General features: G+C 36.6%; 1 protein-coding gene across 8 annotated transcripts in view; it reads left to right on the plus strand.

Moving 5' to 3' along the window:
* LOC127632124 (CAP-Gly domain-containing linker protein 3-like) overlaps positions 1-12,368 on the plus strand; it is a 38,625-nt gene extending 26,257 nt beyond the window's left edge. For 3 of the 8 annotated variants that reach the window (XM_052110634.1, XM_052110633.1, XM_052110632.1), the window contains exons 4-14: positions 4,637-4,730; positions 4,950-5,111; positions 5,372-5,490; positions 6,392-6,628; positions 6,896-7,034; positions 7,200-7,346; positions 7,575-7,706; positions 7,963-8,086; positions 8,508-8,572; positions 9,100-9,172; positions 9,305-12,368. In XM_052110634.1, the coding sequence (XP_051966594.1) occupies positions 4,637-4,730; positions 4,950-5,111; positions 5,372-5,490; positions 6,392-6,628; positions 6,896-7,034; positions 7,200-7,346; positions 7,575-7,706; positions 7,963-8,086; positions 8,508-8,572; positions 9,100-9,172; positions 9,305-9,362 (1,350 nt within the window). In that variant the 3' untranslated portion in view covers positions 9,363-12,368. The remainder of the gene's footprint in view (positions 1-4,636; positions 4,731-4,949; positions 5,112-5,371; positions 5,491-6,391; positions 6,629-6,895; positions 7,035-7,199; positions 7,347-7,574; positions 7,707-7,962; positions 8,087-8,507; positions 8,573-9,099; positions 9,173-9,304) is intronic. The other 5 variants (XM_052110637.1, XM_052110640.1, XM_052110639.1 and 2 more) reach the window with 5 other exon arrangements.

Consider the following 12,368-nt stretch of genomic DNA (forward strand, 5'->3'; position numbering starts at 1 on the left):
TTCACACTGTTTTGTTATGGACAAAAATGTTTGTGAAATTTGCTATCATCCGTGTGTTTCCATTCAAATGGCCTTTTATCGATAAAAATGGTGTGCGTGATGACATCTTGCTTAAAAAAGTAAAAAATGCTTAAAATACGTTTTGGTTTATTGCTGAAGAAATCTGCCCTTAAGCCGTTTCCATACAGAAATGTGTGTATGTCGTTAATTGTGTACCTTTTGCCTCCCAGATGTCCCTAAATTTTTTGGTAAAATGGGGAGTATTGAGACAATTCATTGAAATTAGCCAGCTTTCATTTTAACTTTACAAATAAATGCAATCAGAAGAGGAGGAATTGCAATCAAAAGGGAACAGTTGCCCTTCTGATATGACTAATATTGGTCCTGATGTTGTGCCTATTGCAGGTTGCCACCGGTTCCGACACGAAAGCGAATCGTCGTGGCCCTGTACAAGCTGGCAACCTGCACCAAGTAGTGGGAGAAACTTTTGGTCTTAGTATAAGGGCCATCGATGTGTATATGCGGTGTGCACAGCTATTAAAGAATAATTGATGCGGTGTAATATATATATGATACATTCCTGATATTCAATAGGCTATTTTGAACAATCATGTAACCTAAAGCATCACTATCACAACTGCATTATGTGTCACATGTTTTTCCAGCAACTTTTAACGACCAACTGAACTTGATTGTCATCTAAAATTCATTTTAGTGTTATGCAATTTACATTTTCTGAAAAAGCTCAGCAAATTCAATCCGAGGTGAAATATTTTAAAGTTTTAAAATGTTCAAAAGCTAGTTTTCTGAAAGTGAACTTGGCATTGGACAAATAGTTGAAAATTGAAACGTGACATCCTCGATGACGTATGCGGCCGACAAATGCGACCTCCGGAAGACGCAGTGTCACTGACAGCAACCTTCCAAACGTCAGTCTTGGATAGTCAGTCTTCCATATTTATAAAAAATTTGCCTTATTGTGGGAGAATGTTGTATTTTGCTTTTATAGAAGGCAAATTTTAGAAAAGATGTACTTCATTATACATTTATTAATTCTGTTGGCAAAATTTAACATTCATAAATGTAAATTCAGCACTAAAAATTACTAATTTTGTACTTATATTAATTTGATTTCTGGCTCCAACAACAAAAAGGCGGTTAAAACTGTCAACATGTCCTCCTCCTCGTTATAATGACCTATAAGCTTCCCATGGCAAAACTCTATTGTATTTTGTCTACATATTATGTTTATATATTGTTATGTATATTTTGGAATATACATATATTTTGGATAAGTCACTTGTGATTTTTATCCTTTTTTAGGCAATAAAGATGACTTGAAAAAAAAAAAAAAGACAGACAGTCATCCTTGTGCGGCTCGCAGTAACCCCACAGTCATTGTACAGTACAGCCTCCTACTGCTCACTTAGCGAACTACATATCATCAGTCCAGTAAAGGTGTATAATGGGAGGCAATACCTTAGCAAACAAATAATAACATGCATAAAGAAAATGAAATATTCATATGCATGAAAAAATATACCTGTATAGTACTATACGTCAAGGGAGTCACATTTTATTTATTTTTAATTTAAAACATCTTTGTGCACAGAAATTATATGTTTTTTGTATTGTGTGCTAATTCCATGACTGTTGTCTATTATTTTGAATGGTGTGGAAAAGAAACTTAAATAAATAAACGGATGGCTACCACGATTAAATTAATCGCAAAGAGTGACCATTCATTTGTTAACCGTGCACTTGTCGATGACAGGTGCATGATATGAGATATTTGTGTTTTCACTGCAGGAAGTGTCATAACGCAGATGTGTTTGCAGTCTCATGGGCAGGTATGCTGTTAAAACAATCAATAGCAGTATGAATAATGCTTCACATACAATAAAGTGGCTATCAAGGATGTATACCTTGTCGTCATGGTTAACACATAACGATTGGGGTCAATTCTGTCATGTGACACAAATTTTTGCGTTTCCGAACCAGTTTTTCATGACATTTGAAGTATCGACATTATGTCGACAATTGTGAAATTTTAGTGATAATTTGCGTTTCTATCAGCTATATCGGTAAACCTTTTGATGCACTACACCTTTTGTCGCAAAAAAAAAACCTTTGGATGGAAACGTAGTTACTGTCCACGTTTTCTCTCTCTCCTGATGTTCAGTGCAACATTTGGCCCCATAATTCACACTTAAAACAATTGATGAATTTCATTGCTTTAGATAACATAATACTAGACCAAGTTGCATCTGCAAACCTTTTTTTTTTTTTTTAGCTATTTCAATTAGCCAATGGGTTTCAATGTAATTTTAGTGGATGTATGAAGTCCCCCCAAGTTCACAAAAGTAACTTGCCAAAGTAACTACAAGTGTAGTTCATCACATGAATTATGGACATGTTCCACTAACGTTTGAAAACCAGAAAGTATCCAAATGCTTTTTGCCCTAATCTTAAACAGTATATTTATTGTGTATGATTACACAGTTAACAAATTAAACCTAACAAGCTTCTAGCTTTGTTGTATTTTGCTTGAAAAGTGTGCCATATCTCTTTGAAATACAGTAACTGACATTTGTTTTGATATTTTGCTATACAATGCAAATGCATTGATACATATTCAGTTATGGCTTAAGTATCCAATACTTTTTGGGGCAATATCCCAAACACATTAACTTTAGTGTTAGTGTTAAAAGATTTAGCTTGTGATATAAATGTAATTTTAAAGACTTGGAAACCCCCATGTTCACATTACTTTTGATTGTGGTCTATAAAGATGCATGTACTGTACAGTGGATAGCAGTAATGGATAATGAATTAGGAGATGTGGTACTGTGGAAGGGTTTCCCAAGAGGTACTGCAGTTGCATGGATTGAAGGCAGGGATTATAAGCCTTTTTCATCTGCCTGATCTCTCCATTTAGTTCTTCCCTAAATCAGCTTCATTGTCAAGTCTCATGAGGCTCAGCTCTCACTGCAGCCAACAACTGAGCCAACTGGGCCTGATAAAACAGCAGGATTTTCTTTTTTTTTTGGAAACTGACAACCTCATTTGGGAAGTTTAGATTTGCATGTGGAGGAATATCTTTTGTGGCATTTTAAAGACCCCAAGAAATTGCTTGGCATATGTCGTTTTCTTTCTTGTGCTGATTTCCTGTTGAAACCGGAAGTTGGTTTGGGACATTTCAAACGACTCGTTTAAATAGCAAGTTGGGCTGGGTATTGATACAGATTTCCTGATTTGATTTGAATCCAAAATTTCAGTAAAATATAAACACGCCTCCTGCATTGAGGGGCTGCATTATTTAGAGTGACACACACAGCATTAAGTCTTCTTTCAATCACATAGCATTAGGATTAATTGATATCAAATTTCATCATTTGAGTGATTCTGACTAATATAACTCTTGTCCAAAGTCCTGCATCATGAAGGTCGCTGAACAAACTCAGGGTTTCTGGATTGGTTTCAGGTTGACAAATTCAAACCAACCTAATCAGACTTAATTGGTACCATGATGCAGTTGATCAACTTTCTATGTCAACTAGGTTTTGATCCTGACTTGAAGATTAGAATGAATGAGTGATGTCTGCAGTGCACACCCAATCATGTGAGAGAACGCGATTCACTTCTCACAAGAGACTCCTCGGGATATACCTCTCTGCTGAAAGCTGATGATTTTGAAAATAAGAATGTAAATTCTGTTAAACTGTGCACAAGACATTGTTTTAAAAATATATATAAAAAATTTAAAAAATGCATTTACACTGCTCAAGAGTTCAGCATGACATCATGAAGACTTAAAACACATGATTTGCACAGTACAAGGGATAACTGTCAAATTAGGAAGCAATTTCAAAGATATTTACACAACAAGAAGGCTGCTATGAAATTTCAAGAGAACTGCTGCAAATACATTCTTAATGTAATAAAAAAATATAACATATAACAGCTGGTATATCAATGCGTAAGTGAATTCATATAGGCCCACAACAAGAACACACAGGCTTATTCATTTTAAAAGCTTAAATTTATTTAAAGTATAAAAGCTTTTATATTTATTTGAATTGAAAACTTTATATATCGTTCAAAATGATTACAAATAAATATAGGCTACTATTGATTACCAAACGAATAAAGATTGTATTGCATTACTCCTTAAAAATGTAACTTAATCAAAAATAATTTTTTTTATGGAAAGTAATGCGTTATGTTATATTGTGTTACTCTTTTCTCACAGCCACTTTCTCTTCTATGCTATGCTATGCATTCCATACAAATAAGACATGCATTTTAATAGTAGTGACTTGTCTCTGTTAAATAGTCTCTGGCCTCACACTCTATAGAACTATAATGCCCGTCATGCACTACATCTCGAAGTTTGCTAAATTTTACTCCTGATATCTCACAATACATTGAAAGTAGAGGTGTACAAAAGCAACACATTGCTTTATTTAAAAAGTAACTCTAATATTATGGTCTAAAATTAAACAAAATATTGCCTTACTTTACTTGTTACTTGAAAAAGTAACGTGATTATGAAACGCGTTACCCTCAAAACTGCCTGTTAGTATATCAAAAAGTGTATTTAGACAATGGAATAAACATTTTCCTTTTTTTCTAGATTTTGAAGCGAGGTTGCCATGTCAATGACCGCGATGGCCTGACGGATATGACTCTTCTCCACTACTGCTGCAAAGCGGGAGCTCACGGAGTGGGTGAGTGTCACTGTTAGCCATTGGAATGCTGTATCTTTGCCCAGACTTATGCCCCATAATCCAGATCCACTCTAGAAATGTGAAATTGTTTTGTAATTGCAACATTGAGGTCATTAAAATTTGTATCCTTTAAAAGCACAAAATTGCTGTTCATTTCACTCTTGTGAGATGCCTGAAGCATGTGACAGTTGCTATAGTAACAATTTGTTTTTCTCTCAGGTGATCCAGAGGCAGCGTTCCGGCTGTCCAATCAGCTCATAACCCTGGGTGCTGATGTGAGTCTGCGCAGTCGTTGGACCAACATGAATGCTCTCCATTATGCGGCTTACTTCGATGTGCCAGAACTGATCCGCGTTTTGCTCAAAGCCTCCAAGCCTAAAGGTGATTTAAAAAAGCATACACAGTGTTTTTATCCTTAGTGTGGCTCCATTCAAAAGTATTAAAGGAATGGTTTACCCAAAAATGAAAACTCTGTCATCATTTATGCACCCTTATGTTGTTCCAAATTTGTATGACTTACTTCCGTGGAACATATAAGGAGATGTTAGGCAGAATAGTACCCTCAGTCACCATTCACTTTCATTGTATGTAAAAAGTACAGTGATATATCTGATGTCATATCAGTTCTCCTCTCTTCACAGTGCTTAACTCCACCTGCAGTGATTTTTATCATGGCACAGCACTGCACATCGCTGCCTCCAACCTCTGCCTGGGCGCTGTCAAGTGTCTACTGGAACATGGAGCCAACCCTTCTGTCAGAGTAATGATGGTTTAAACTGTACTTTTAAAACTGATGATTTAAAATAACATTTCATTTCATTGTGTTTATCAGCTAAACTGGCTTTGGCCCAGATCCATTCAGCTCCTTTTCAATTTTACATGTACTGTATGTGTTGGTTTTGCTACAGTATTTTACAATACTACCTGTGCATTAGTGGTCAACCAATAAGGGTTTTCAAATGGCTTGTATATACTGTATATATATATATATATATATATGTACAATTTCATTACAGAATTAAAGACATACACAAAACAGATTAAGGCAAGCTGACATGTTCTAAGGTGGGACATGCTCTTTCTAATTCTTGTGTAATTATTTTGCATCCAGAATTTATAACCTCAAATTAATCGAGAAACTGTATTTTAAAACATTTATTTGTCACACTGCAGTAGCATTTCAAATAAAATGGTGATGGCACACAGGTGATGAAAAATGGTGAAAAACAAGCTGGCCGATATGTAAAGGATAATGTACCATCAGTGCGTTGTTATCATAAAATAAACCCTGACTGGGATATCAGGACTTGTCTTATATCACCCTGAAGGACAATATTTTGCTAAAACAACTGGCTGCCTGTACATTATCCAGCTTATTACACGGTTACTAACCACGTAAATAAATACATGGGCATAAAATATTGATTTGCATGGAAATTATTTTATTGGCTTGCTTGTAGTGATCGCAGAATGATCCGAGAAGCAGGAACAATGGCTTGCAATGCCCGGATGAGCGGTCTGATATGTGGATGTGCGGTAGTTACTGAGAAATATCAGGCCGCTAGATGGCGCCATTGATCAATCGGATTTGAGTATTCCAGAGAGCTGAGTAATAAATTGGTTTATCACAAATTAGCATAAACTTTTTCCATATTCAACAGAATGATAAAGGTCAAGGACCTGCCGAGGTCATCCCTGACCCCATGGACATGAGTCTAGATAAGGCAGAGGCTGCTATGGTGGCCAAAGAGCTAAAGCAGTTGCTGTTGGACGCAGTGCCGCTCAGCTGTAACCTTCCCCGTGCAACCCTGTCCAACTTTGACAACATCCCCGGCAACCTCATGCTTTCCTCCCTGGGCCTCAAACTTGGGGACCGTGTGGTGCTGGATGACATGAAGGTGAGGTTGTTGAAAGTCTAATCCTAACTGATGCATTATATATTGGCTTTCTTAGCATCATATTTTTTAACTGTTAGCAAGACAATTATCATAAGACATACTCAACAGCTAGCAATCTTTAGATATTCAGAGGGACATAATCAAAAGCTTATTATGCTACATTGCACAGCTTAAATAGGCTTCCAAATGTATGCTAAGTCCAAATAGAGTTCCTGTCAACTGAAATAAATGAATGTATCCATCATGATAAAGTCTGTTTCTCTCCAGCAGACTGGCACCCTCCGTTTCTGTGGCACTACTGAGTTTGCCAGTGGGCAGTGGGTGGGCATTGAACTGGATGAGCCCGAGGGCAAGAATGACGGGAGTGTGGGTGGGATCCGCTATTTTATCTGCTCCCAAAAACAAGGTGTGTTTTATTATGTCATGTGGGACATGATTTGTAACTTTATTCTATGTGCCATAACAAAACTCCTTCTTTTTTGTCTTTTTTATTGTCATAAAAAGCACTGCATTTTAATGTAATATCCAGCTTTTTGGATATTTAGATTAAATGTACTGATTTGTTCTGCAGGTGTCTTTGCCCCTGTGTCAAAAATCAGCAAAGTTCTCGAACTGACCCCCTCTTCTATCACCTCCACCCCAAAAACCCCTCGCATGGATTTGTCTCGAGTGACCGGCATGATCAAGAAAGAGAAAAAAGAGAATGATCGTGAGAAGAGTGAGTGCTAACATCTAAAGAAATGTATCATGCTGAAGTTCTTCTATGTTGTCCTGCTGAAGTAACAACTTGAAATCAAATTGTGGTTTACTCCTGATTATGCCTGATCGCTTAAAATAATGGTTGCAACAATATTCACGTTACTTGGATTTGAATAATTCAAACCTCTTTTCAACACCTAAAGATTGTCTTCTGAGTTTTTGCATTTTTCATTTGATTTTCAACCAGTTCAGAGAAAGAAGTCTCTGTCTGGGGGTTTAGATCCAGATGGAGTCACGGTTGAAGTTGGGGATCAGGTGCTTGTGGCCGGCCAAAAGCAAGGAATTGTCCGCTTTTTTGGAAAGACAGACTTTGCTCCTGGTATGTTTATGTAAAGGTCAAAGCTAGTGATGTAATATACTAATATGAGAATATTTAGAGTTAGAATTGTAATATGTAATACGATATTACAAAATTTGTATATGTATGACATTTATAAATAATGTAATATTGCTTCTAAAATACTAGTATTGATGTGTATTGAAGTATCTAATGATCTATTTGTGTGTGTGTGTGTGTGTGTGTGTGTGTGTGTGTGTGTGTGTGTGTGTGTGTGTGTGTGTACTCATGCGATCAGGATATTGGTTTGGTGTGGAGTTGGAGCAGCCCACTGGAAAGCATGACGGCAGTGTATTTGGAGTGCGTTACTTCCACTGTTTGCCCAAATGTGGTGTTTTTGCACCACCATCCCGTGTTCAGAGGTAAAATTGCCTGAAAAAATAACATATTTAAAGAGACACAATGTGGATTACAGTAAGGACACTCTATTATATATAGGTTGTAGGTGTCTTTGTAGGTGTAATTTGTTACTATTTCACTGTTATTATTTTAAATTCTGTCTTGATATAATGAAAATGAGAGAGTTTCTGAACAATGGTAGGTGTTAAAATACAATCTAAGAAGTCTTTCCAAAACCACCTGGTGGAAGAGGAAAAGAAAATTCCTCAAGAAAAGTGTGAAAACTGCAGGGAAAATTGAATCAAGTGTAACTTCAAACCAAATATTTGCAAGTAAACGATGAACAAAGTTGCATTACTAATGACATGATTAGAGGCTGAAGAATGTAATTTTCCAAAAAGCATAACAATAATTTTACATTTTGTTTTCTTTGTAATTTTGCAGAATTGGAGGGCCCAAAGAACCACAGGTGGATGGTACACTAGTGAAGAAAGTCCACCAGGTGACTAGTAAGTATGACAATAAGGAGCATGCTCATCTGGTGCCTATCATCAGCCAGGGAGATATTTCCTAAGTTCTACATTTATCTGCTTGATTGCATTTAGATACAAGAAAAGCAATAAATAAACCATTATATGTATTTCAGTGGAAATCATTAGATTTTTTAAATAGATTTCCACATATATTTTTCCAATTGGCATATATAGGCCTACTCAAAAAATGTAAGTACATGGTATGACTATGTGGAATATGACCATTTATTTTTGGGATACATAAGTCCAGAATGTCTAATGAGTGTTTCTATGACAAAAAGCTATTTATTAACCTAACAATTATCAGCATTTATAGTTAAAATCAAATGGAACACATTTTGTCATAATGATTAGGCCTATGAAGAAGCTAAACAATATTCATAACATAGTTTTTGAGTTGGCCATCAATTCAACACTCCACCGCATTTCACATGATGCTTTGAGATTGCAAGACAACACACAACCATGGTTGTAATTGCTTTTCTGTGTGCTTTTCTCTACAGCGTCTCAGCCGAAACGTAACTTTAATATGGTGCGGTCTCCGAAAGACATAACATCTGAGAGTTCCATATCCAGGTAAGTTGGGTCAACATGTGTCCCACAAATGACGTGTCCGTTTAGCTGCCTCTATGAATATATAATGCATACTCTGTTGCAAAATCAAGCAGCATTTTACATTTACATGTATTGTATGTTTCTTTGTTCCAGCAGGTTGCTTTTCTGTTGCTGGTTTCCCTGGATGCTCCGTGCAGAGATGCAGTCATAAATCCACTGGTTACATCTTATTCTATTTCCCCTTCTTTCTGTTCCTTCCTTAAGATGAAATCTCACCCCTTCTGTGTATGTCCATTATTCATAAGTGCTTTTCTCTGTGAACTACCCAGACTGCTGTCAGAGGGACTGCTGTACACCCCCTCCTCCCACTCATTTGACAGCAATTCAATAGCAAAAAATAGTGCCTTGTGAAGTAACTAATGTCCTGCATTACGATTATTAAAACAGAGACAAATTAACAATCTTTTATTAAATCTAAATAAGGGAAAATTCATCCCCACTAAAAGCCATTCATATCTCTGTATCTGCTTGGGTTTTACACTGTGGATAGATTATTGGTAGTATTCAAGCTTGTTAACACATGTTATAAACAAGCATGCTATTAGGCTTTGTTGCTTTAATTTCTAAAGGTGCTTTTTGTTTAATTCTGTTTTGAAACATGTTGCTGCTGTATTGTGCACCTCTACTGTCTTAATATTCAATAGTTTATAGCAAACTTTGGCTTGGTCCCTAAGCTTCAAATGCCTTAGATTTATTTAGTTTTAGTAGGTGACTTAAATTACATTTTATTATTATTTTTTTATATATTTTTTTCATTACAGTGTTTACTGAAAACTACTGAACATACAGGGTATTTACCATCTGAGCTAAATGTTTTCTTTATTCACAATGAACCTTATGAAATTGTGTAGATTAAAGTAAAACATATGTTGCATGACATATGACATCGCAGATATGGGCATGCTTTACAGTGCTTAAACTGTACTAAAATGAGGTGAGAGGCCTGCTTTAGATATCATTAGCTAATTAATCACTTATAATTAAATTAAAATATACCACAGAGCCTAAAGGTACACTACATGTTATCTTAAAGGCTAAATGATCAATTACTCCAAATTACATAGGCCTGTTGTTAGAACCATGTTACAGGTTTTGGATCTACATGACTAACGTGCAACTTCTAAAGGGTATGCACATTTGAGAATAGGCAAAGTCAAAGTTACATGCACAATCTACATTCTTGACCTGTAATAAAGAAAATTAGGTAGACAAAATATAAATACAAAATGATTATCTATACACAATTAAAATAATTAAACCACAATCAAATTTCTATTACTAAAAATGGAATTAAAGTTAATATCCTGTGTTGTTATGTGCTGTAAAATGAAGTACCATTTTCACCTTTTTGTCAAAAGTTACAGGCCAGACAAGTTTTATGCATGGTTGTCCTTCACAGCACTCTAGTATTCAAAAGCTGTTAGGCAAGCCTGCTTATCCCTTCTCACTCTCCATCTTTCATTTGAAACATTGATCAGTTTTGTGTATGCTCTTCTTTAAAATTGGATCATGAAAAAGTATGTGCTTATTATATTGTAATCAAGTGTGTGGGTAAAACAGCAATATTTACTCTGTCAACTTGCATATGAACTTTGTCTACTTTATTTCAACATATGGAAGCACAGCATGAGAAAAAGTGTCTGCCCCTTATAGATTACCTAATATTGTTTGGTCCCAGGTTAAATCATTTAAAACGATCCTGGAGTGGGCAGATTTTGTAAAGGAGAGATTAAAAAAACAATGCTTTGCTGATGCGCTCTCCTTGACAACTTTCTTGTGAACACTTGGTGAACTGCACTGATCTGCAGAATACGAGCAAATTGCAAAATGTAAAATGTACTGCTTGAACAGGTCTGAATAGCTTTCGATTTCTTCAGCCACCATTCCATTAGTCATTGAAGAATTACAGAATTTGTGTAGTACTGTACGTTTAACATTGACACAGTAGTGACTGGAGAATCGGGGCAGCAGGGACGGTATTGCACTCGCTCTATCGCACTGTTGTCACGAAAAGAGAGCTGAGCCGAAAGGCAAAGCTCTCAATCTACCGGTCAATTTTTGTTCCTACCCTCACCTTTGGTCATGAAGGCTGGGTCATGACCGAAAGAACTAGGTCACGAGTACAAGCGGCCGAAATGGGCTTCCTCAGAAGGGTGGCAGGCTTCTCCCTTAGAGATAGGGTGAGGAGCTCAGTCATCCGTGAGGAGCTCGGAGTAGAGCCGCTGCTCCTTTGCGTCGAAAGGAGTCAGTTGATGTGGTTTGGGCATCTGGTAAGGATGCCCCCTGGCCGCCTCCCTAGGGAGGTGTTTCAGGCACGTCCAGCTGGGAGGAAGCCTTGGGGAAGACCCAGGATTAGGTGGAGAGATTACATCTCCACACTGGCCTGGGAACGCCTCAGGGACCCCCAGTCAGAGCTGGTTAATGTGGCTCGGGATAGGGAAGTTTGGGGCCCCCTGCTGGAGCAACTGCCCCCGCGACCCGACTTCAGATAAGCGGTTGAAGATGGATGGATGGACAGTAGTGATTAGAATAGTATTCTTCTAATCGAGTACATAAAAGGTCAACTCACAACAAACTTGTGCATTATCGTTTTGATGAAACTATTGTGACTTGTAGAGTATGTTGCTTTATGGTGACTTAAAGTTATACAAATCATCAAAATCTCATTGTTAAAAAACATGATTTACCTTAAGTTCAGCACAAGTCACATTACATTTTTGATGCCAAAAGGAAAACAAAAAGGTGCGACTGTAAATTGATCATTTTGTATGTAATTATCTCAAACTGACTGGCTCACCCTCCCAATTTTGAGTTTCAAGTTTGAAACATCTGACATTTTCAGCAAAGCTTTCTGTCATTTTCTATCCAGTTGTGTAATTGGTATAGTTGACTTCTTGTTTGTCCAAGAAAATATATATTTTAATAATTTCACAATGTACCTTTTTTAACGTTCTTTGATTTGTGTTTTCATGTTAACAATACTCTGTAAATCGAAATAGTATAGATATTCATGAATTCAGTTCTGGATTTGATGGACAACATACAGTAACTGTACTGCATGCTGTGTATACTTTTGCAGGTTTGTTTTTCCTACAGTGTATAAGCATGAAACAGCTTATTAATTAATACAAGTGAAATTCTATCCTGACTATGGATA

This window comes from Xyrauchen texanus, chromosome 38 (assembly GCF_025860055.1).
Source record: "Xyrauchen texanus isolate HMW12.3.18 chromosome 38, RBS_HiC_50CHRs, whole genome shotgun sequence".
Lineage (NCBI taxonomy): Eukaryota > Metazoa > Chordata > Actinopteri > Cypriniformes > Catostomidae > Xyrauchen > Xyrauchen texanus.